General features: G+C 46.2%; 1 protein-coding gene across 2 annotated transcripts in view; it reads left to right on the top strand.

The window, feature by feature from the left end:
* nrp2a (neuropilin 2a) overlaps positions 1-24,263 on the top strand; it is a 71,706-nt gene extending 47,443 nt beyond the window's left edge. For both annotated transcript variants that reach the window (XM_071524573.1, XM_071524572.1), the window contains exons 11-18: positions 48-196; positions 8,221-8,301; positions 8,518-8,622; positions 12,365-12,630; positions 13,599-13,695; positions 15,672-15,704; positions 20,996-21,058; positions 21,642-24,263. In XM_071524573.1, coding sequence (XP_071380674.1) covers positions 48-196; positions 8,221-8,301; positions 8,518-8,622; positions 12,365-12,630; positions 13,599-13,695; positions 15,672-15,704; positions 20,996-21,058; positions 21,642-21,946 — 1,099 coding nt within the window. In that variant the 3' untranslated portion in view covers positions 21,947-24,263. The remainder of the gene's footprint in view (positions 1-47; positions 197-8,220; positions 8,302-8,517; positions 8,623-12,364; positions 12,631-13,598; positions 13,696-15,671; positions 15,705-20,995; positions 21,059-21,641) is intronic.
* The last annotated feature ends 1,359 nt before the right edge of the window (positions 24,264-25,622 follow it).

Here is a 25,622-nt window from a genome sequence, read left to right as displayed (position 1 = left end):
CAAGACAGCAGTTAAATTTCCTATTTGTGTGTGTTTGTGTGTGTTGTGCAGATTTTCGAGGGGAACACACACTACGACACCCCGGAGCTGCGTCGGTTTGAGGAGATCGTGGCCCAGTACATCCGGCTGTATCCGGAGCGGTGGTCTCCTGCAGGGATCGGGATGAGAGTGGAGATACTGGGCTGTGACCTGCCAGGTAGGAAAGACACATGCTGCTGTTGCTTATGTGATATGAAGCCATTTTTATGTACAGTGTGATAATATGCTGCCCGTCACACTATGAAACATGTACTATTGCACTATTGCTTATCATATTCTGTCCACTGTATTCTACACAGTCCTATCCTATCCTATCCTATCCTTTCCTACCTTCCATACCATACCATACTATACTATACATTACTATACTATTGTATTCTTTTCTATTGTATTCTATTCTATTCTACTCAATTCTACTGTACACTACACTATACTATACTACACTACACTATACTACACTACACTACACTACACTACATTACACTACACTATACTAGACTACACTAGACTACACTAGACTACACTACACTACACTACACTATACTATACTACACTACACTACACTAGACTACACTACACTACACTACACTATACTATACTAGACTACACTACACTATACTACACTACACTACACTACACTACACTATACTATACTACACTACACTACACTACACTACACTACACTACACTACACTATACTACACTACACTACACTACACTAGACTAGACTACACTATACTATACTATACTATACTATACTATACCATACTATACTAGACTATACTAGACTATGCTATGTGTTGCTTGCACCCTGGTGAACTAAACTGGACTGAAGTGAATTTAGCTTGACAAAACAGAAATGAAATTAACTGAGTTGAAATGAGGTTATCTAATCCCTATCTGGTTCAAGTAACAAATAGTTCTTGGCTTTGGACAAAAAGTACCAGAAAGTGTTGAAAATTACAGGAAAAGGGTTTAGTATACTTTTATGTGCTTGATAACTGACACTATCTGGATTGTCCTGACACACTCCCAACCCATCTGGTATTCCCAATATGTAAAAGCAAACGCTAAGATGTAACTATTTGACGCAGGTCTGTAATGAACTGAAGTGAAGTGATCTAACGGGAGCTGAATGGAACTGGAGCGAGGTGGCTCACCGGGAAAGTGTGGCTCACATTAGATATGCATGAGACTCATTGAAGTCTGCCAGAGGTGAAAAGAGACACTCAGTGCGAGCTGAGGAAAGTAAAGTACAACAGCAGAGTGATAGCTTGACCCTCAGAGGTTAGGGCTTTGATTTCTTTTTTGGACTCAGTTTTACCTGGAAAAATTCAGCCAGGCTCTCTAAGCTTTTCCAACTATAGTGCTATCAGCAAGAAGGAGTGGAGAGGGGTTCGGTTTAAAGGAATGTGTCCCCAGAGTGTGTGTGTGTGTGTGCGTGTGTGTGTGCGTGTGTGTGTGTTGGTTTGTTCACCTTCCAGTGTGGTCTGTTCTCCAGATGTGAGGTAGCTGTGGAGACGCACACACACACACACACACACACACACACACACACATTCACACACACTCACACACATATGGACTCTCACTGCTTACCACTCCCTCTGTGCCTGAACAGGATGACCGGGCTGTTCAGCACTGAGCAGCAGGCTCAGCACTTACATACAAACACACACACACACACACACACACACACACCGAACAAACCACAGAGAAAAAGAAGTGTACATGAATACCCCAACACACACACACACACACACAGGCTAAGCAGGCACACACCGCTGTAATCATCCCACTGTAAAACGCAGGCTATGCCTCATTTTTTTAGCTCACATACTCTCATTGAGGTGGTTTGTGTGTGTGTGTGTGTGTGTGTGTGTGTGTGTGTGTGTGTGTGTGTGCATGCCTGTATGTGTGTTAATGGAGCGTGGTGGCCTTGTTCCTGCTCTTTAGTTGAAGAGAGATGGCAAAGAGAGATGAAATATTAAGACTAGAACGCCATCATCATCGTCTTTTCACTGCTCAGCACACACACACACGGGCGCACACACACACACACACAGGCACACACACAAAGGTACATCTGTCATTACAGCAGGACTCAAGATGCGAACCACACATTGTGCAATATATATGTGAATCCGCACTCAGCTTCTGTGTGTATATGTGTGTGTCTGTGTATTCATACATTATTAACTGTGCTTTCACAAGATGGTTTAACCCACCACAGTGTAAAATGATTCATCTTTAAAGCAATTATTCTGTTAAATAATAACAGTAAATAATAAAGTCGCCAACTGATATCACACAATAGCGATTCAACCTACAGTTCATGAAAGCTTTTCCATTTGCAGTTCTAAACACCCGGTATCTGGTACACAGGAAGAGATGCATTTTAGGTCTTTGGTTTGTTTGGAGTAAGCAGAAGAAGAACTGGGTAGTTAGCATGAGCAGTGATAGCCACCAAAGAACAGAGCGCCACCTACAGAAACTCAAACCGCACCATCAGAAAATCCAAGGAAAAAGACGTCACAGTACTGGACACACTGTTTGATTGACAGGTGATCTCTGGGAATAAAAGTGGAAGGGGCGATTTGGATCAGAAACAGGGGAGGGTGTGGTGAAATGTGGCACTGGAGAACTGCTGTTGAAGGCACCAGGTCACATGTTGTTCACAGGCCTCCAAACTCAGTGGGAGTGCTGGACTGCTGCTGACGGCTGTAAATCTCTCACTTCCCCCTCCACTCCAACTTCTCTCTTCCTCTCTTCCCATTCTGCCTTCATTTAAATTCCTCTTTCACTCCCTTTCTATCTCACTTCTCTCTCTCTGAATTTCAATTCCATGACCTTTCTTGGCATGACATACGTGTGTACATGTTGCCAAAGAAGAAATTCAAACGCAACAAACATAAAATGAAATAATAAATTGAACAAAAACCCTTAAAAAAGTTTACTATAAATCTGTATCTCTTTTCTGTAATTGATGGATGATCAGTTTGATGGATAATAATGATGATATCAATATTTATATTATTAGTTACAATACTATATACATTGTTGTAATATCAAATGCAACATATCATATGCATATACGTTTATAAGCATGAAAATATGTAAGAATTTGTGTTTTCAAACGCAATTTAAACTCAGATCAACCCAGAAATCATATAACGTGACGTCAGCAAACTAAATGTCTTCTTCTTCTGTGGTGAAGAGATTCAGCCATTGTTGGTGAGTCCAGCTTTCTCTGGCTCACTTGCTGCTGTTTAGGAGACAGTTTTCTCTTTCATTCTTAATCTCACTTGACACAGGGTGAAAGAAACGGGACGCTCTTCTCCAATGCAGCCCCACTTCATGATAAAACGTGTGTATTTTTACCTATAATCTTGCCTAGTGCAGCTTTTTTTGAAGTATATCAAAGTGAAGCACACCAAGGTCTGTCTCCCCAGTCCTACACATGGTTGCAGTTCTCCTCTCCCACCCCAAGGCCCAGTGCGTGGGTCCGTAAATGTTTTTGTTCTTTTTTTTCCTCTTTCCATTCCCCCTCTCCTCTCCTCTCCTCTCTCCCTCTCCTCTCCTCTCCACCTCCTCTGTTACTCATCACTCACACCTCTTTTCCATGCTCGCTGCTGTTGGTCCCAACTCCTTCTGTTTCCCCCCTGTTCATGTTCAGCTGTCTCTCACACACACACTGGGCCTCTACAGTGACGTTTTTTTCTGGGTTTTTTTTGTTTTTTTTATTGTACGCTCTCCCAAAATGAAAAATGTATGAGCACAGGAAGGAAATTTTGGAGCATGATCTGTAAAAATAAATTGCAAATACCCATCTCTTCCTTTTTTCACGTAGCATAAATTTAGTTTTAGGAGCATATGGCACTGAAATGGCAGCATGGTAGAACTCCTGCAAATGCACACATGCACCAGCACACACAGACACACACACACACACACACATACACATCTCTAATGTAAACCTAGGGTAATAAACCTCTTCTTTATTCTTCACTGTAGAAGGACAGATGTTGAACAGTTGTCACACTTTAAACCTATGCTTGCTTGTCTTGCCCTCTTCATACAAGCTCATTATGTTATTGTCTTCCCAGCATCAGTGTGTGTGTATGTGTGTGTGTGTGTGTGTGTGTGTAGATGAACCCTGATCTGAGCACTTAACCCCATCTGACAAAATATCAAACAATACCCACTTGTTTTTCCCACCACACTCTTTTGGAGGTGCGTGTGTGTGTGTGCACGCGCTTGTGTTCGTCCCAGTGTGTGTGTGCGTAATACGCGTGTGTGTTTGCGCAGGCTGCCAAGTGGAGATTTACAGAAAGGCTTTCTACATAATTGAAGATTTTTTTTTTCCTCTGCTCCTACATATTGCTGAGTCAGTTTCTTTGGGAGTGAGCTATGGCTTTTTTCCAGAGAGGGTTGGCCCTCGGCGCCCGAGTGTGTGTTTGAGAGTGTGTGTGTGTGTGTGTGCGTGTGTGTTGCCTGAGCGCACACGCACAAGTGTGGGGGTTGTATGTGTATATGGAAGAAGAACACACATGCACATGCATCTATGCGTGTGAATCTGTGTGTTTGTGTGTTTGTGCATGCTTGTGTGTGTGTGTGTGTGTGTGTGTGTGTGTGTGTGTGTGTGTGTGTTTGTGTGTGTGGTCCAGTCATAAGTCGGAGGAGCTCGTCCCGTGCATTCTGATGACTTGCATTATCACCAGCAGAATTAGGCCCATTATGTAAGCCAGCTCTCCCCCGCAGAGGGACTTTTCCTGCATGACAAGGCCTTCTGCTGCATGAGGAGGCTCTCCCTGCACCAGGGAACCTATCCCAGGATGAGGATAGGTCTCCTCGCGCAGCTCTGTAGCAGACTCCTTGCACACATCAAGGTCAGGTCTCGGGGTGAGGTAGGCAGGTCGCATACGTTCACACGCATTCTCTCTCTCTCTCTCTCTCTCTCTCTCTCTCTCTCTCTCTCACACACACACACACACACGCAATACACACCCACACAAGCGCACCGCTCGGTCCCATTCCCATTGCCCCTGACACTCCTGTCACACCCCGCAAAGGTCAGCACATTTACACTGTGACAAGGCCTGACCTTTGAAAGCATAGAGTGCTCAGGAGCCGGGCGGAATCTTAATGGAGTGGAGTGTGTGTTTGTGTTTGTGTGTGTTTTTGTTGTACACACGCGTGCGAGTGCGTGTGTGTTGGCGCTGAAGTAATGTGCGGGCGTGTGGGTTTTCTTTTTAACGCCTGGTCCCTTAGTCTCGACGAAGGACTCAAAAGGTTAGCCTGAAACAAGAAGCCAAACACAGAAAGCAAAAAACGGCGCTACGAGACGAAAGGAAAAGACCAGAGCGAGTACGAGGGAACGAATGAAGAGGAGCAGGGGAACGAGGAAGAGCGGAAGAGAGGTTCGAGGGAGGGGCTACTTTTCACTTTACTCGCCTTACCTTCCCGGTGGGCTCCCACTGTCTCGCCGATGATAAGCGTCTCATTAGGTAGCTAATGACTGGCATAAAGGACGTGACATTAACGCTGGGTTAATGTCAGAAGCCGTCGCCAGCTGTGGCCGGCTCTTTCATGTCTGCCATTTCTCCAGCTGGGACGCCGCCGCGCTCGTTTCCACAGGAACTTCCTGTAACCGGATCAATTGTGGATCACGCCGCGTTTGCTGCCCCCGGCGCCTTTCATAGCCTGTAAATGAAATCGGTAGTCACGCCCAAGGAGGGAAAATTACCATTAGGCCGCTGCGGTGCTGCCGCTAACGGTCGATCGGCAGTGCGACGCGTTGTGATGAAGCCACATGTGAGTCTTTTCCCTCCAGATGTTTGCGTGCCGGTTGTGTTTGTTTTCCAATCGGTGAACTCTCTCCCTCTCTCGCATGAGATCATCGGGTGTCCAAGTCATCGGAGTGTAATAAAGTAGGAAAAGCTAACGATGGAGTATAAAACGTAATACTCCGAAGAATTCAATTACCCGTTTCATTTGTCGTTAATCTCAGTTTCATGAGAATAACGCGCCTGGGTCAAATAGTATTTGCAAGTAATTCGTAGAGTAGCGTTTGTTTTAACCTACATGGAGCAACAGATGGGTGGGGTTTACCACATGACAATTTTCAAATTTTTCGAAATCCAGAATACTACATTTTATGTGAAATGTGACAAAAACAAGTCATTATGCAGTGTTCTAAATTAATTCATGTGACGGCTGCGCAGACAGCAATGAAGATAAGAGCGGATCACATGATTGATTCACATGACAGATTCAGATCTTAGGTTGAGCAGCTAAAAAGCCGCCATGACCTGAACCTCTGTATAAACTCCCACAACAAACCATAGTTGACCCATCTGCTCCTAATAACACAGCGCTTTCTCCCACTTCACATTCCAACTGCCGTCTGCTCAACATGTGTCTGTGTGCGCGCGTGTGTGTGTATGTATGTGTGTGTGTGTGTGTGTGTTTTAATGAGCATATTGTTTCTAATTCATGTGTTTGTGTGCTGTTTGTCTTTCTTCCTGATATGTGTGCCTAATTAGATGTTAGGGAGCGAGAGGAATTCATTACATTTCACTTTCTGTTTTGTCTCCCAACTGTATGAGTTATGGAGTGTGGGAGACGCTCGGTAACACACACACACACACATGCCTGCTCACATGCAAGAATACACAAAGGGAGGGAGATGGTGTGTGTGTGTGTGTGTGTATGTGTGTGTGTGTGCTCTCTCTCCTCCCTGACAGCTAGTGAGTGGTCCCAGAGTGTGATCATCCCATCCAAGGTCGAGGGGAGTTAGCTAGACGTATCCATCCATCAGCCTTAGCGCCAGCCGTCGTGTGTGTGTGTGTGTGTGTGTATGTGAGTGTGTGTGAGTATGTGTGTGTGTGTGTGTGCACATGTGCAAGTCCACGTGTATGTCCGAGTGTGCGCGTCTGCATATTTGCATGTGTGCGCGTTGGACAGATTCTGACGCCCGTGCATCCAGACACAACATGACGGGGGCCCCCTTGGGTGCTCCGGGGCTATCTGTGCCTGCCTCCGCCTGTCTCTTACGCTCTGGGTGGGATGGCTGGATGGAGACAGAGCGGGGTGGGAGACAGGGGATAGAGTTAGCTTGGGACGATGAACTCACTCTCTCAATTTTCACCGGCTACGTTCACATGCGCATTAAGATTCCCTTAATATTGTGGAAGTATTCTGTTCATGATGCATGTAAACACCAAATCCTGGATAAGCTCTGGCTATAAAAATGCCCCATTAACTGTTTTTTGCAGTCTACACAAGTTCAATTTTGCATAGCATCATAAAGCAAATTATCGAATTATTCAAAACACATGAGTAAGCCTTGGTAACTCTAGATCTTAAATCAAATTTTATTTATATAGCACATTTTGTACCACAAAGTAGCCCAATGTGCCTCACAAACAGAGTTAAAACAATTCATGATCATGGTAAAAGATAACAAACATCATAAAAGGACAAGAACAGGAGAAATAATTGTAATATGTGCAGAAAGTATACATTTATATTAGAAAGGATAGTTCAAAAAGCAAAACAACTTATTCAAAAGCAGCAGTAGAACAGTGTGTTTAAGACCCTCTCACATCTGGGGTGAAAATGAAACGGAATTATGTCTTTCTATCATGAAAGACATTAATATTCTCAATTGTTTAGATGGCAGATGGCATCACAATAGAGATTTATGTAAGATAGCTGTGCGGAAAAAATGCAAGAACATGGGTTTCTGTGGTTCAGATCCAGCAACTTTCAAAATAGTTGTAACTAGCTTGCTGTACTAGCTAAATCACTGGCACAGATTGGCAGAAATTCTGTTCATTCACTGTTATTGGATACCAGGATATTCGAGAGCGGGCTATGAAAAGTGTATATATCCCAAATAAGACTTTGATTTGGACATGAGTCATCGTGAGGCTCAGCGGGATAAGGCTCATACCATGTAGTCGTGATGTTTCAGATTCCAGTTTGGCTCAATCCTCTTCTTCCTCTCTTTCTTTTTCTCTTCCTCTCTCTATTTTACCCATAGTATCTTATCTAATAAAGCAGCAAAAATAATACCCATCTTCAAGCAGTGGGTGATTGTTCCGCACGCTCTCTGCTCTCTGCACCTTTGACCTCGCTCTCATGTGACGGACGTTGTTTTTGTTTGTTTTTTCGTAGAAACTAGCACCCCGCCAGACACGGCCACGCCCACTCTGCCTGCTGGCATGGAAACCAGCACTGTCCCCGCTTCAAGCACAGGTGAGACCAGACCACATGAGTGAATGAATGCTATATGTAAGAGTAGATCAATAGTATTATTAAGTAGCAGGTAATTCTAAGGATGGGAGCCTGTGAAAGAGATGTGCATGTTTCTGTATCTGAAATGACTGATTTCTCATTCCCTTCTGTCCTTTTGCTCTCCTTCCGTCTTTTCCTTCCCACCTCCCCCTTCTTCCTCCTCCCGCTCCTTCTCAGTAGCCAGCCCTCCTCCGTCAGATGGCGTGTGTGACTTTGACCATGGCCTGTGTGGGTGGAGTCACGACCCCAATGCCCCTCTCCTCTGGTCCCTGCACAACCACGGTGAGTCTGCTCATCAGGCATGGGGAGATTTAGCCCCGCTCACGGCCTCGGTCTGGTCAGCGGCACGACTCAGAACCGCGTCAGACCGTGTTGGTTTACTCTCTCCAGCAGGCGTGTGACAGACGGCGACTTGCAGGAGGCGGCCGAGTTCAACAGCAACACAAACGAGCACAACATTTTTACAATATGATATGGTGGCATGGTAAAAAAATCATATTAGAAAGAGGTTTGGAAACTGATATTTAGGTCCTGATTTCACACGACGATGCAGGTAGCTTTCATTTCGGTGCTATATTACATGGGTTTTTAATGGTGGTGCAGGCTGTTGTATCAACTTCTATTCAATGTCAAAATGTCTGCTGGGTATCCACAGCTTTTATGTGTGCACTTGCAAGGGGAATTTCATTTGGGCCCAGAAAATTGCCCTCGCACAAATGCATTAAGTTTATTTTCAACTTTAGTGAGTCTAGACAAGGAATTGTTTTCTATAATTAAATGGGATCATTCTCCTCGCGCATCTTCGTGGAGTCCTTTTTCAATTTGATTAAAATAATTCCTTAAATTGAAACCAGACTAATTTGGCAACAACATTGTCTGCCAGACACGGCCCTCTTTCCGAATGAATGAGAAAAGCAAATGAATTGGAGGAATCAAAAGAGAAAAGAGACGCCACCTCTCTGGCGAGCGCGCGCAGCCTCTGACACGGCGGCTCTCGGCGTGTCAGGACGTGACGCGCGGCGGAGGAGAGGAGAGGAGAGGAAGGGGTTAAGACCCAGTAGCTCCAATTAAGTTCAGAGCAGGAGATTCCAACGACGAGCAGTTATTCCCAGCCCTCCATTACTGCCCCTCCATTACCGCAGGCACATCCCAGATGATGTTCAGTAGACTTCCATCTACTTAGACGCTCCTTGAAGAAATAATTATTCATTTTCCCTTTGTACATACCCGCGGATCAAAAGTGAAGCTTTTGGCGTATTAATAAAAGATATAGCAGACGTTTCCTGCTGGGTTTAGGGAGGGGATTTTTTTTTTTTGTAGCTTTCTTTATAGTTTTTCATAGGCAGGGTAAAGGGATTGTTATCCCAACCTTGTTTTAAAATTCATTGGTTTTGATATATTCTGAACAGGGCTCCATGAAAGATTTAGCGCAGCGCGACTCCAGCTGGAGAGAATTAAAGAGGAGGTGCGGCGTTGGCCCCTCTTCTGTTGAATCTGTGATGTCACCTGGGTCACGTTCAGTAGGGCAGCAGATCTCATAGAGAGAGAGAGAGAGAGAGAGAGAGGGGAATTATTTTTGAAGCGTGACCTATTTACCTCATAACCGTCTTTGACAGGGGGCTTCAAAGCGGCTTCATTTGTCACGGGTGGGATTGGAAAGGCTCGCTTAGATTCGTCAGGTTGCGGCTTTCATGTACAAAGTATCTCTTTCTCTCCCGCGACGCACCTTTTCCAGCCGCTTTTGCACGTGCGACGCCGCCCTTTGATATTCCTGCGGGGGTCAAAGGTCAAACATCCTGGCCAATACAGGATCGCTTTCACCGCTATCGGATCGCTATTTACTCCTCTGCGGAATCCCTTCCTCTTCCACGCGAGCCAGAAACTGAAAATCGGCGTAACGCTTCGGCATAATATAACCCCCGCTAGTGGAAACTCACTAACTAGGCTTCATAGATTGAGTCCTTGTTTGCTTCTCGCTGCGGGAGACCGCTGTGAAATGGATTAATAATGCCGGGCTGCGCTGCGTATCGGAGGCAGCCTCGATTATGAGCTGTCTGGCGAACAAGAGGCACAACAATGGGGGGTTCTCCGCTGGTAGAAGGCTTTGGCGAACACATTAAGATGAGTGATAAAACGCCTCGCGGAGTCACAGATAGATACGTTTTTGCACACATCCTCTAGGCGCGTAAACACACGTTCCGTATATACACACTGTGATGTGAAGAGGCACACACACAGACACACACACACACTCCAAGGGCCAAGGGACATTCTGTCACACACACTGTCTGAAGTGTGACACACAGGCGAGTCTGGGCGTATGGCGGGCAGAGGGGAGCTGTCAAGTCAGAGAAAGGCTTGGCCCTCCAGATACTGCTTGTCTGATCAGCTGGGTAGACCGAAACGGCTACACACACACACACACACACACACACACACACACACACACAGCGAGTGTATTGGTCCAGCAGCTCAGTAAGTTGAGCATGGCATTAACCCAGTCAGGGTTAGGGGTTCCATTCCCACTGGGCCCACCCATACTAAAACTGTATACACTCACGGTGCTGTAAGGTGTTTTGGATGAAAGTGTCCACCTAATGGCAGATGTCATGTCAGACAGAGAGAGCTTGTAGCCATATTTGGTGTTATTTGGAAACAAGAAATACAGTATGTATAACAAGATACAGTATGTCTTCACACACACACACATACACACACACATATTCTGGCAATTATTCTCTCTGATTTGTCTCAGACTATTTATTCTCGCCTAAAAAGCCGGTAGACACATAGCTGCTCCGACACACACACACACACACACAAAAACACACTCGCTCATGATAAAGCAGGTGATTTAATCTGCAGATTGTTGATGCTGGACATTTTCCCACAGGGCCCACTTAAGAAATTCTTCACCAGACGCCTCGCTGACACACACACACACACACACATAGGCACACACACATGCACAGTCCCTCTCTCTCTCTCTCTCTCTCTCTCTCTCTCTCTCTCTCACACACACACACAGACATGCACAGACCCCTACCATTCAGCTCCCATCAAGATACTGCCTGACTTTCTCACAATGGAATCCAAGTCGGCATCCAATTTGCAAACTAAACATCCTCTGGTATAAACAAACGGAGCGGCGTGCGTTGCGTCGGACAATGCCGTTGTTGAAGTCATCTACCTGGAAGAGAATGAAGAGAAATATCCCCCGAGGGCTTTTGGCTGCGGCTCTGTGAGCGCTCCGTGTGAGAATGACGCTCTCACTGGCCCTATTCTTCTGCTAGGTGTGTTTATGTGTCACATCCCCGACTATTGTGTGGCGGTGACCCCGTTCCTGTTAGCAGCTGTTGATTAGTTAGCTTTTTGTTTTGAGAATACAGTGCGGGGATCGGCGTGCGTGCGCTCTCGTCTTCCTGTGTACACGCAAACAATTATGATTCACGATGATTATTGTGTGTCTATATTCATGAATTCTCACAGTATGTGTAGCCTCCATTTGGGCACAAACTCCTTCCGCCATATCATCCGTTCACAGTGGATATCAAAAGTCTACACAGCCTTTCAAATTTCCTTTTTTTTATTGCCTTCAGGGCTGAAATGAAAACCCATTAAATCAGACTTTTTTCACCCTCATTTGGATGTAGTAACCAGCAATATCAAGGTCAAAACACAAGGCTGCTCATTTCTGACAATGTGTTAAAAATAGACAACTAAAACACCTTGGTTGTGTATGTGTGTACAGCACACTCTTCACAATTAATACTCAGTAGAATAACCTTTTGCTTTGATAACTCTGCTTGGAGTCTCTTCCAGTTCAGCACATCTGGATTCAGAAGTTTTCTCCCATTTTCTTTGCAGGAGAGTTCAAGCTCAGTCAAACTGAAAGCGCATGTTGGCTTTTGATATCCGCTGCATGTTTACATTTTCGGCATTTAGCTGACATGCGTATCCAGAGCAACCGACCGCAGAATAAACCCTCCTCCCCTCTCTCTCTCTCTCTCTCTCCCCCCTCCAGAACTCAACAGCTACCTGTACGTGGAGGCCAGTCCCAAGACGGAGCAGCAGCGCGCCCGGCTCGTGAGCCTCGTGGTCGGGGCTGACACAGGGCCCCTCTGCCTCCTCTTCTCCTACCAGCTGTGGGGGGGCGCCCAGGGCAATCTGAGGGTCCTGCTGCGGGACGCCCACCACGAGGAGACGCTGCTGTGGGCCCTGAGGGGAGACCAGGGCCCCGTCTGGAAGGAGGGACGCACCATCCTGCCCCGCTCCCCTAAAGACTTCCAGGTAGGAATGAACTCAAGTTACATCACACTTCATAGCTAATCTTAGAATAAACTTAATAGCCCATTTTAAAACTGTATCACAAAATGCTTTAGAGACAATAAAACAATAATGATTCCAAGACATCCTGCCCCGCTCCCCTAAAGATTTCCAGGTAGGAATGAACTCAAGTTACATCACATTTCATAGCTAATCTTAGAATAAATTTAATAGCCCATTTTAAAACTGTATCACAAAATGCTTTAGAGACAATAAAACAATAATGATTCCAAGACAATAAGTGATAAAATATACTAGAAATGCAATGCTACATAAAAAGAAAACAGGCAAACACAACAAGAATGAAATAGTTAAAAGCAAATTATAAATGCCTGTAGGCAAGGAAAGGGAAGGACTAAATATTCAGATTATTGGTCACAGATGAAGATTGAGAAAGTGCTCAATAGGCGAGTAACTGGAAAAGCCAGAAAAAGCAGCTGCTAGAGGAAAGTGCGTCTGCTTGGTAGATCCTCTCTTGTGTCTTTATAAGGCTTGGTTAGAGAGCTTTGTTTATCACAGGGCAAATGAAAACCATAGCTTTCACCTCTCTTTCACCTTAGGCCAGGTTTGACTTCAAAAGCAGCTAAAGTGCGGCATATTGCCTCTGTTGGCTGCGTGATTGTATGGGGGATTACACTGCATTTGTCAGAGGCATCACAAGCAGTTAATGTTCTCATGAAAAAGTAAGTTGAATAAGCTCAGCGAGAAAGAGGAGATGATTGCGAGCGCGGAGTGCAACTCTGAAATCACAGGCAGGGTATTAAGTTTTTATCCTCTTTCTCCTCCTCCTCCCTGTCCTCGTTCCCGTTTTGCCTCCACCCCCCCCTCCTGCCTCTCTCCTCGCCTTCCCCTCTCTCTCTCTTCCTCTTCCTCCTCCTCTTCTTTTTCATCTCTCTCCTCCTCCTCTTCCTCCTCGGCTCCGGCTCTGCTAGGTGGTGATGGAGGGTTTCTTTGAGCACGGCACCAAGGGACACATCTGGATCGACAACATCCACATGAGCTCTGGCACCCCACTGGAGGAGTGTACACGTAAGTCTCACCCACACACACACACACACACTCACACACACACACACACACATCCACACACTCGGAGAGCTTCAGTATTTCGCATACACACATTTGCAAGGACAGGCGGGTGACAGACAGGCGACAAACAAGGTTTGTTTTGCTCAAATTCGCCCAAAATCTGCTCGATTTCACATGCAAGAGTGTATCGGCAAATAAACACTCTTTAGCACACACACCCCACACACACACACACACACACACACACACCGTTTGACCCACCAACTCCTTCCTCTCATCCTCTGTCAACACCACCATCGCCCCACCATCTCTCCCTCCATCACTCTGCCATTCTCTCTATTTCTCTGCCACCTCCTCCAGTTTTAGCCTTAAGGTCCTTCAGCAGTCACACCCATGAAGTGATAAACATCACCCTCTCCTCTCTGCACCCCTCCTCCTCCCTCCATCCCTCCCTCCCTCCACTCCCTCCGCCATTCCAGTCTCGGAGACAGCCTCTCCCCTCCAAGAGCCCCCGACGAAATAAAAGAGATGAAAGGGGGAAGAGAGGGAGGGAAAGAAAGAGAACGCCGTTTATTCCTCCGCAAGAAAAAAAGAAGAATAGAAAAACTAGGCCATAAACGCCCCGTGGGCCCTGGCGATGCTAATCTATGTTTCATTAGATTTCTCTTCTTCTCGTTCTCCCTCCTCCTCCTCCTCTCTGGATCTCTCTCTCGCTCTCTCGCCCCTCTCTCGTATTTGTAAACAGAGCTTTTCCCGAGCCGTCAAAGGGAATTACTAGACAGGCTGTTTCCCAAGCAAGTCGCTGGGTGCCTGGTGCGAGCCGAGCGCCAGCCCAGCCTCCTTAATCTAGCCGGAGCAGGGGCTTTGGAGAGGGTCTTAAACAGATCAGAGAGCGAGCCGGAGCTGCGCAGCCAAAAACCTGCCGTCATCTTTCCTGACTGACGTCCAATGTGCTTTGGAGCCGGTCCGCAGTGGGGAGCATGCAAAGTGCAATTGGAGAGTGTGTGTGTGTGTGTGTGTGTGTGTGTGTGTTGAGGGGGGGAAGGTGTGTCTGTGTGTGTTTATGCCCATAGCTTGTGGCAAAAGCCTCCGTGTTTTGTGCGTCTTTGCTTTTGTGTGTTTGCGCTCCGTCAGTCGGGGTGTATGTCACTTGTGTGTGTGTGTGTGTGTGTGTGTGTGAGTCTTGAGAGAGAGTCTGTGCGGAACAGCAGCCTGGAAAGCAAAGATGACAGCCCCCCCCCCCACCACCACCACCACCACCACCCCGCTCTTGCCACCATGCTGCTGTGTTTCCTCCATCTTTCTCTCTCTCTCCCCCCCCCTCCGTTGCCACTCCCAGAGCATGCTGGGACACTGCTTATCACCCGACGCAGTTGAGTTTGTTCACAGTACGTTGGTGTTCCCGCCAAAAGGCGCCGGTTCCCAAGTTGGTTTCCCTCTTTCTCTCTCTCTCTCACTCTCTCCCCCCCTCTCTCTCTCTCACACACACACACACACCAGTTCTTTGTGTTTGCATTCCAGGCAATCAAACTGAAGGTTCTGCTCTGTGTATTCGCAGCAAGCCAACAACCCCTACCCCTCTCCAGTTTAACTGGACTCCACAGATAAACAACTTGAAATGCCTGAACTTTGCGAACGCGCACACACACACACACACACACGCACACACACGTGTACACTCACAGCACCCCATCTCAAATTCCCAACTCACACAATGTGCTCTCTTTGAAATTGCATTATAGCAAAGGAACAGAGTAAATGCCATAATTCATGCGAGTTATCTGAGGAATTAACTCGCATTTCCTCAGGAGGAGTTTGATAGTCTTGTGACATTTGTGTGACATTTGGCTGACTTTTCCCTCGTATTTTAGAGTTATCTAAACAGTTTTCTCTCTCTCTGTCTCTCTGTCGCTGTCTCTATCTCTGCCTGCCTGTCTCTCTATCTCTCTCTCCCCCTCTCTCTTTTCTCCTCCCAGAACCCTTTGCAGCTTTCCCTCCCGATATGACAGGTGAGTTTGATTTTTGCTATGATGTCACTTCCTCTCTGGTCTTGCTTCCTGCCCGTTGGTCTGCGCTCGCCTGGGAGTTTTTGCTTGGTGGCACTAAGTTGTCTCAACCGCTAAACATCAGCCCAAACCAATCCATCACCGGCAAGACTGAGGCCGAGTGTGTGTTGCCTGATTAATAAAACCGCCATTACTTTTTTAACTAGTGATTCTCAGCATCATCAGCAGCATCTAGACATCACTAAACAAATTCCGAACCCCGTACCAAAATCTAGATCCCAGAATTTACGAATTCTATCTGAATTTTCTCCAACTTTTACCTGGTTGGGAAACACATTATTTCTGCAATTGGCTGTCATCTGTTAGTTTTACCTTGTCAGTCTCAGCGGAGACAAAGTATTAGTCTCAAAAGAGCGAACTGCGTGCAAGGCAAGCTAAATCAAGCGCACCTTGTGGAGTCAGATATTTGAAAAGAGCCACATATTCTCCGTTCTAGTCTCCCTGACGCAGCCTGAAGGGTTTTAAATAACTGTCTGCCTCATGAAAAATATTTAGAGCATCCTGGGGGACTATATGAGATTGATGTTAGTGTTTTGGCATCTCATAATGTCTTCCAATAAGATAAGAGCTTGGCGGTTTCTGTGTGAATGTGATGTGTGTGCAGTTCCTCAGCTTTCCTACTCCTCCGCCTTCACACACACACGCGCACACAGAGACTCTGTATCCCTTGACAAACATGCACAAACACTATCACCACACACACACACACACACACACGTCCCCAGTGAAAAGCAATCAGATAGAGTGACTGAGCAGCGGCGAGCACGGGTGTCTCTCTCTCCTCTCCCCAGCTCAGCTCTGTCTAATGAGTGTGTGCAGTGTGAAGTAGCAGGACCACGCACCATTTCCCTCCGTAATTATGTGACACGGTCCAAGAACCAGGATTTTATTCAGCTTTGCTTCACTTTCCCTAGCTCGTCATGACGCTTTTTCACTCTCCAGACCAAGTTTGGATGGTAAATTTGGGCTTTTTTCTTTTTTAGTCTTTCAATTTCTTTAGGGGTTCGTTTTTTTGCACGGCAGACTTGGATAAGTAAGGGGCCTCTTGGAAGGTGGTTAGCCGGTTCTTACCAAGAATTTGAGATGGGGGTTCAAGCCAGGGGCAGCAGTGTAGAGGATCTGTGGAGATGGTTTCCAAGGAGACAGCGCTTGGCTTGGGGAGGCGAGGACTGGCCAGGAGACTGATGCATGAGAAAAAAGAAAAGGAAAAACCAAGAACAGAGGACAGGATAAATTATGTACTCAAAACAAATCTGCCAACGCGAGCCAGCTAAATAACAAATCCCGCTCCAGTATCTGTTCCGAGAAAGCTCTGGAACGCCAGATTCCCATGTGGGGTCCTACCGAGTCTTGCATGGTTCTAAGACTTTATCAGTGGGCTGTTTGTGACTTCCTGTGCCAATGCGAAACAGGAAGTAGAAACTCCTTGATTCAATGTGTGTGGGTGCTTTTATGACTAATTATTTTGGCTTCCGTTTCACACCAAGTCATTACATTAGAGCTTTGAAAATTTTTAATTGCTTTGCATTTGATTGGATCACGCATTGGACTGATTTCAAACCAAATCTCTAGATGCTCTTGGTGTGAAAACTTGTCCTTCAACTGCAACCCAGGCTACATGAGAGAAAATGGATGCATTTTGATTTTTTTGGCCTTGGAGAATTTCATTTTTTGCAACCGGCATGCTTGTGCATGCTCATATGAGGTGCACGCCTGCTGTTCCTATGATGAAGAGCCATAAGGATAGAAAAGAGAGAGTTAAATGTAGAACATAAACAACAAAGGCCTTGTCTCTGTGAAGTGCCGCTCCTCTCTTTTTCCCGCTGGCCAACCATTCTGTATCTCTCCACCAGGGGGAGGCATTCCCGGCGGGAGTGAGCCCACAGTAGATACCCTGGCTGTGCCTCCCTTGCCCGTCCACTGGTATTACATAATGGCGGCCGGGGGCGCCCTCCTTCTCCTGGCGGTGGCCATCTTGGTCAGGGCCCTCTGTTGCTGCCGACAACACCTGGCCGCCAAGAAGAGCCAGCTGTCAGTGGCCTATCACAGCTCCTCCCAGTGCTTCCAGTATTCCCACTGGTCCTCCAGTATGGCCGCCCCAGGGGTGGAGCCAGTCCTGACTGTGAGGCTGGACAGCCGGGACCGACACCGTACCCTCTGCTGAAAAGAAGCAAGGCTAGACGGGTCATGATTGGCAGAGCCCAATCCCACTTTTGATGTCAGTGGCGGGAAGTGTCGCGATGCTGCAAGATTGACAGAACACCCACTCAACAAACCCCTCCCTCTTTAGGATTACGGTAGCAAGGGTGATGAGGACGCAGACATTGTCCTGGATTGCAAAGCCAAAATTTGCAAAGAAACACTGTGCTGTCTCTCGTTCTCTCTCTCTCTCTCTCTCTCTCTCTCTCTCTCTCTCTCTCTCTCTCTCTCTCTCTCTCTCTCTCTCTCTCTCTCTCTAATGGATGTAGCTTCGGTTGCTGTTTTCTTCTTTGTTCCATTAAGGAGTTTTGCTGTTGACATTTCACACTATGCTGCTCCTGATGAGAGGACTGAAGTCTGAGTGAGTTATTTATCTGAACAGCTTGTTTCGGACCATTGAGTGCCGTCTGGCTCCACATAACCCCTACAGTCCTCCTGGAATGACCCCAGCATGGACACACTCTGTGTGGGCTGGAGAGGAGGCCGGGGGGGAGGTGAGGGGGGGGGGGTTGAGCTGGTTCCGCTGTGAGAGCCAGCCGGAGCTGCCAAACCACAGGCTAAAACAAGACCCCAGAGACCTGAAGAGCTCCGCAGCGCTGAGAGAGAGGAGAAAACTGTTAGACTGAGAGGCATTCAATGTGCTCGCTGTGGAAATGACCTGGCTCACCCCAGAAAATAATGCTCTTGGAAACTCTGTAATATCAACATGAGGTTGCTTTGATACGAGCGAGTCCTGTTCGGTCCTGATCAGAAACGAGGCCGTTTTTAAGAACGAGAGAGAGAGAAAAAAATCGTCCCATTGTCCTATTCCACAGAGCATGTGCACATTTAAAAACAAAAGAATGCAAATCCATCATACTTAAAGTCCCACACCACAAATGGAGATAACCAGCTCATTTGATTGAGCGTCTTGTCTTCTCCTGATAAAGGCATCAGTCAGTGATGGATGCAGCCGTCTTCAGTGTTTAGTGTTTCATCTTGATGCTCCGGCGTAATAAAGCACGTTGTTCCACTCCCATTTATGCTCCATACCACCCACCCCCTTTGTTCCCCATGTCTTCACACTGCCCAAATGAAAGCCATGCCGAGCCGAGCCGTGTTGTGTTCCTCAGTGTGAATATGTGCTTGTTGTTTTTAGGGTTGTAAATAGACACAGCTGCCTGCCATCACCACCTCTCCCTTGATTTATACTCCTACAAATCCCACAATGCCGCTGGACCAGCTGGAAGCCATAAGCGCGGCGTTTTGTTGTGTATGCGCGCCCTTGAGCGCGTTCCAAGACATTATGAAAAGCAGAACACAGCTCCAGCTATAGGGACGATGCTTCCTTTCGTGCCATGAGATGCCGCGAAGGGTCGCATTCCCGATTGAGCCATCTGTCAAACGTAAAACAGGACAGATAGACGCAGAGAATGCACTAATTACTAATATGTGACACGTCTTGAATGTGAAAAGCCCATTTTGTCGAGAAATTTCTCAGAGCTCTGGATGAGACGGAGCGATTGGCACCAATTTCTCTCTCATCAGTTGGTACAGAGGTGGCGAGATTTGACACAGGCTCAATTTAACACCCTGGATTGAATGAAATTGAGGTCTTCACTCGGTGGCTTAAGAGGGCGTGCTTTCGTGATCTTTCACACCAGCAAAAATCCATCACCTTCTAGCCCACAGCTCAGCAGAATGCACCTCTATTTGTTGCAACAATTTAGGAGTTGTACTTCTGTCTCCGGGGTAAAAAAAAAGTGTTTTCTGGCACACTCTCACAATGTGCTTTTAAATCAAGTCGGGGAGGAGGGATTGGACACCCGCCCTGTCCATCCCAACACCGTTATGCTCCAAGCCCCTAATAGTTGTAATTAGTTAATGGACAGATAACATTTATTAAGGCTGCGGTAAGCACTTTTCTCTCCAATCTACCGCACCCCCATCGCCCAATCCATTGCCAACTTCAGTTGCCCTGGAAACAGTATTAATAACGCCATTGGCCGTCAGAGACCTCCAGATCTAGAGGTGTGCCTTGCCAAGCAGTTACTCCCACTCCTGAACGCTTGCCAAGAGCAGCAAGCGCAAACACACATACACACACACAGACACACACACACACACACACACTCAAAGTGAAAAGAAAACTCATCTAAAGTATAAGTACACTTGAGCTTTTGGGCTCTGCTAAATTGCTGCAGCCATTGCTAGTTTTACCGCACTTGTAATCTTGCAATTCAGACACTCACATATAATTTTTCACTTCACATCATCTGGCAATGCATTTCATCTCATAGAATGAAGAAATGGACTGTAACGCCTCTACTTAAATTTGAACATTTGTTGCCGTTAGAATTTATTTCTTTCGAATCTGTTTGCTCATCTTATACATCACACTTGAATCATGACAGTGATGGTGTGAATTATGATGATGATGATTGTAATGATGGGTAACATGAATTATTTGCTGATGACGTTTGCATCTTTATTCATATGGAATGAACAGTCTTATACCATCTGTATGCTATGTGTTGACTGTGTGTTTGAAAGGAATGTATCATAATGACCTTTCTCTATTAATAAAGTCATATTTTTCTATTACTACAAGACTTGTGTGTATGGAGGCCGAAACCCTACATAGTCATGATTAGAGGGAGTACGTTTTAATTAATTTGACTGGGTTTGGTATGCTAATATGTTATAATAAGTACTTCTGTGGTCCAGCTAACTCACTAGCAATGCCACCAGTAATTCTTTATGCCTGTTAGCACTATAAAGTTATTAAATCTTACCATTTTACAGGCTGTGGCAGCAGAAACTGACAAATATTTAACATGGAAAACAGGAAAACGATTACAATATTTATCCACCAACAATCTGAGAAAATAATGCAGTTTGGATGAGATTCTATGACTTAGAGATGAATGTGTGTTTTTCCAGTCATAGCCCGGCCTCTTGATGTATATCTGGTGTGCTTATTTTGCTAATAATACATACTAATGTGTATAATTGGCTTGATGCTTAATGCTGTGTGCTGTGTTCCTCTCTGACAGATAAGAGACCCGTCGAATTTGGAGACAGTCGACTTTTCAATGGCAGGGATTCACTGGGTGGAGGTAAGATTGGATTTTGTTTACTGTGATTCTGTGCATTATGCCTTGCTGAAAGCCAAATTTCCCATTCGGAACAACACATCCATGAACTTGATCTTGAACAAAACCCCAAATTTACACCACCATTTTTCGATTCAGATCTCTATTGACATTCCAATTAACACTGCAAAAGATCTCCATCTTAATAAGTAATTTAGTCTATCATTGAGTCCTAAAATTGTAATTTTCTTAAAATAAGTGAAAAGATCTGCCAGGGGGGTTCGATAATTTCACTTGTTTCCATGCAAATCAACTTGATTCTACAAAAATTTTGTAGAAGCAGTGATCTGCCTTATTCTGACTTCTTTCAAGATGCTGACACTCATGCTACGAAAAATAAGATTTGAAGGCTGAATATGAGACTAAATGACTTGTTGAGATGGTTGTTTTTTGCAGTGTAGCTCAGGATGAATCCGTGCCCAGGGAACAAGCCCAAAATACATTCATTCTCCTTACTAATGTTGTACAACAGTCACTACTACTCTGCCTTCATATTAACTTGCCATTTTTCTCATCTATCTTCCACCTCTCCTCCATCCCATCCCAGACTTCTACGCCCCCGACTGCAACACGCAGCCTTCGTCGTCCGAGCCGCCGGTGACCCGGGTGTCGGAGAAGGACAACTCGTGGCTGTACACGCTGGACCCCATCCTGGTCACCATCATCGTTATGAGCTCCCTGGGCGTCCTGCTGGGGGCGGTGTGCGCCGGCCTCCTCCTCTACTGCACCTGCTCCTACAGCGGCCTGTCGTCGCGCTCCTCCACCACGCTGGAGAACTACAACTTCGAGCTGTACGACGGCCTCAAGCACAAGGTCAAGCTCAACCAACAGCGCTGCTGCACCGAGGCGTGAGGAGGCACAAAAGGAGACAGAGAGAAAGAGAGAGTGAGACAGAGAGAGAGAGAGAGATGCAGCCATTTTGTGAAAAACCTCTCACTATTTTCTTCATTTTCCTCCAGTTCACTTTAATGTCCGTTTACTTCCTCGCTGGTGATGGACGATGGAAAAAGCCACTTTTTAGCTCAACTGAGAACTCTTCCCCCGCTTCACTCAAAGTGGCACAGTCCAGGGTCGGCGGTGAAAGAACCAATGAAGGAAAGACTGGGGTTTACCCAGATGGATCGTTCCATTGCGGGGGTTTTGTCAGGCCTCAAAAGACAAATATCTACACATATCAACTGCGAATTCCTGCGCCACCAAAAGAGAACTGTTTATAAATACATCATAGATTTGTACGAGGTCTAGTTTTGAAACTGGAAACTGTAAGCTACACATACCGAGTCGGAGAACACATCGTTTTGGAAAGGTGGTAGGTTAGGAACGTGCTTAGAAAGCGTCTTTTTTGATCACATGTGAACACAGTGGCCTAGAACTTAGCTCCTTTGTGTGGACCATTGGGTTTTTTTTGTTCTGTTGTAGACTGCTACCTATCAGCCTCAGTTATCCTCTTAGTTCCTGACAGTCTGTGGTATTTTTAGTCACCGACGTCCCTCGAGTTTGTCTTTCTGCTCGGTCTCTCTCTTTCTGTTTAATGTTTTTGTTCTGGCCCGTTGCCAGTCTGTGAAGGCTGATAAGTAGAAAAAAAAAGAGGGAAGGAAAGTGTGTGTGTGTCAGGGGAGGGGCGGGGAGGGGGAGCGGAGCGTCGTATCTTGTTCTGTTAACGATAGAGAGAGTTATTGTTAGATTTAGTTCAAGACTGTTGTTACTGGTTCCTGTCAAAGAGAAGGTCATGTTTACATTGCGGTTAATGGTGAAAGGTCAAGGAGCTTTTGGTCGGTGCAACCTATGGATTGCTGGTAAGGGCAGAGACTGAAAAACACTGCAGACACTGAAACAAAGAGCAAGAGAAAGGAGAAAGGAGAGAGAGAGAAAAGACGACTGAGTGACGGAGCACTAAAGCCCCCCCCCCCCCCCCGGCCTCTCGTGGGGACGATGTTCTCTCTCTCTCTCTGCTCAGACACAAATGGGATAATAAAAGAAAAAATTGTTAAAAAATGCACAGGCAGAAACAGCTCTTCTGAGTCGACGGACTGTCTCGCACCGGACACACAACAAGCCTTAAAGCCTAAAAAAAAACGCTTTCGCGGAAATGTTGAAGGAACGTTGAGGAGACGCACCGAGAGAGAGAGAGAGAGAGAGAGAGAGGAGGGACTTTTCCTCTTTCTCTCTTCTTTTTTTCACATGCGGACCTCAAAAGCCATGACTTAAAAGGGCCTGTCTTGCGCTAACCCCCCACCCCCCCCACCCAACTTACTGGCTAATTGTGGCTTATTTTCTGAAGTCTACTGTTTTTTTGTTTTGTTTTTTTTGTTTTTTTTATGTTGTCACTCACACAGCAAGGCGGGACATTCTTCGGGACCGTTTGAACCGATCAGAAAGGGTCTTGTCTTTGCACGCTCCAAATGGACTCGTAAGCCATGGGAAGGAGAGGGAGAGAGGAAAAAGTCTTATTGCCAACCCCCCCCTACTTCCCCTTAGAACATGCACACACACACACACACACACAAAATCCAAATGACAACAATCTCATTTACACACACACAGACAGGATCCAAGTGTTTATTCTCATGCGTACCTACATTTTTTTCCCCCCACTCATCGACATTCCCATGTACATACACTTTCAGATGTATATACAGAACATGAATACACACCCACGCTCGCTCCAGCACACACACACAGTCTTAACACACACATAAGAGTGGTACTCCAGCATTCATATCTTAACAGTGAAGGGAGCAATGGCTGCTGAAGGTCCCATGTCTACAAAATAAATGCTGTAACCGCCTCAATCCCACGCTACACACACATACACACACAGCACCCCCCCCACCCACCCACCGCCGCCCTACACACACACACACACACACACTCGCCCTCCCTCTCCTCTGAGGCCCGCATCACTGGACCCCCACTGACTCTCTTCCAAGTGCCTTGGAGCCTCGGGGATCCAGCTCGCCTTTGGAGCCGGGTATCAGGCACAGTAATGTGACATTGACAGTGACAGTGATAGCGCCCCCTTCTGTCTGGGAGGACCAAACGCATCAAAAGGACAGGATTCCCCCTTCGCACTGCTCGGACTGCTGTTGTTGTTGTTTTAAAAAAGGGGGCTTTGTACAGAAATGCTCTTTTTATGATTGTTATTATAATTATTGTTATGATTATTTAATAAAGGATTTATACCATACGACGGAAAGATTTTGTTATTGTAATGTCTTTGGAAAAAAAGGGTGTGAAAGAATATCATAGTGGGAGTTTGGTTGATGATTAAACACATTCCTGCTACACTTGTACACACAAATAAATACTTCCAGCACAATTACTCATAAACTCCATCTGAAACTTGATGCCAAACTTTCACTTTTAAATACAAAAAGGAAGACGCACAGGGACTCACACAAGCACAGACTCATGTTCTCTCTCCCTCACACACACACACATACACACATACACACACACAAGCATAATGCTGTGTTGTCAGCCTGCTACAGTTGGCCTCTAATCTCCCCATGATGTCCCATTAGTCTGGACCTCTGGTGGCCCTCATTTAGGAGCTCCAACATCAAAGCTTTGAAGTGCCCAGGCGTCCCAGCCACACACACACACACACACACACACATGCAGCACACACACATGCACGCACACACATGCAATTACTCCGCTTCTCTTTTTACTCAGCTTGCTAAGTCTCCCACACACGGTTCCATTTATCCACATAAGCTTTCCTCACCTAAATGCAAACTCTGTTAGCAAATACAGCACCAGAGTCTCAGATCTGGGAGGCGATATGTCTGACTCTTGGGGTTTTCATGGGCGTCTTTTGTAAGGGAGCCAAAAGGGTCCAAATTTTGTACAGTGGGCTGCTACACTGACTCCTGACTTGGAAATACATGATAGTGTGGGAGTTGATGTCACATTCCTCAGCCTCAGCCTCTCTAACTGTGGTTTCTTCCTGGTGAAATATACTGACAGTGTCCAACTAATTGCCGCGAGCTTTCCCTTAGCTTTGAGCCGATATTAAACGGAGCCCGCAGCACAGGTACCACATTACCAGCCACACAAAGCAGAACGACACGTGTTGTCGCTGCACAGCGGCGGCGGCGGCTGTTAGCGCGCTCCGGTCCGTGACATAACGGGCCAATTACCGCCTCCGAAAAAACACAGACAATCCCCAGTCCGCCGGAGGAGCGCGGTGCCATCTGCTCGCAGGTTTTGATTGATCCCGGCAGAACAGTCACGACCACATCACACGAATCAACGTCGACAGGAAATTACCAAAGGAGCCAGATCGTCATTGTTCCATACCGCCTCTTGTTTTCACAACTAAATTATTCTTAACTTTCTTTTTTCTCCCCCCAGTGAGTGTGTGTGTTACCCAAATGTTGTTTTTCTAGCTTTTTATCAGTCTGTAATGGTGCACTCCGCAGGGGCCCTTTCCTTTAGCCATCAGATCAGAGAGTTCTGCTGCTTCTGAAGCCGAGGCGGCCTTCAAAGAAAAAAGCCCTGGCGCCCTGTAAGTCGATAGGGC

Source organism: Centroberyx affinis, unplaced genomic scaffold (assembly GCF_046629955.1).
Source record: "Centroberyx affinis isolate AG114_WGS23_722 - 3 ecotype Tasmania unplaced genomic scaffold, CSIRO-AGI_Caff_v1 ptg001205l_1, whole genome shotgun sequence".
NCBI classification, from domain to species: domain Eukaryota; kingdom Metazoa; phylum Chordata; class Actinopteri; order Beryciformes; family Berycidae; genus Centroberyx; species Centroberyx affinis.
The sequence above is the reverse complement of the archived record's forward strand: the minus strand, read 5'-3'. Positions and strand labels throughout refer to the sequence as shown.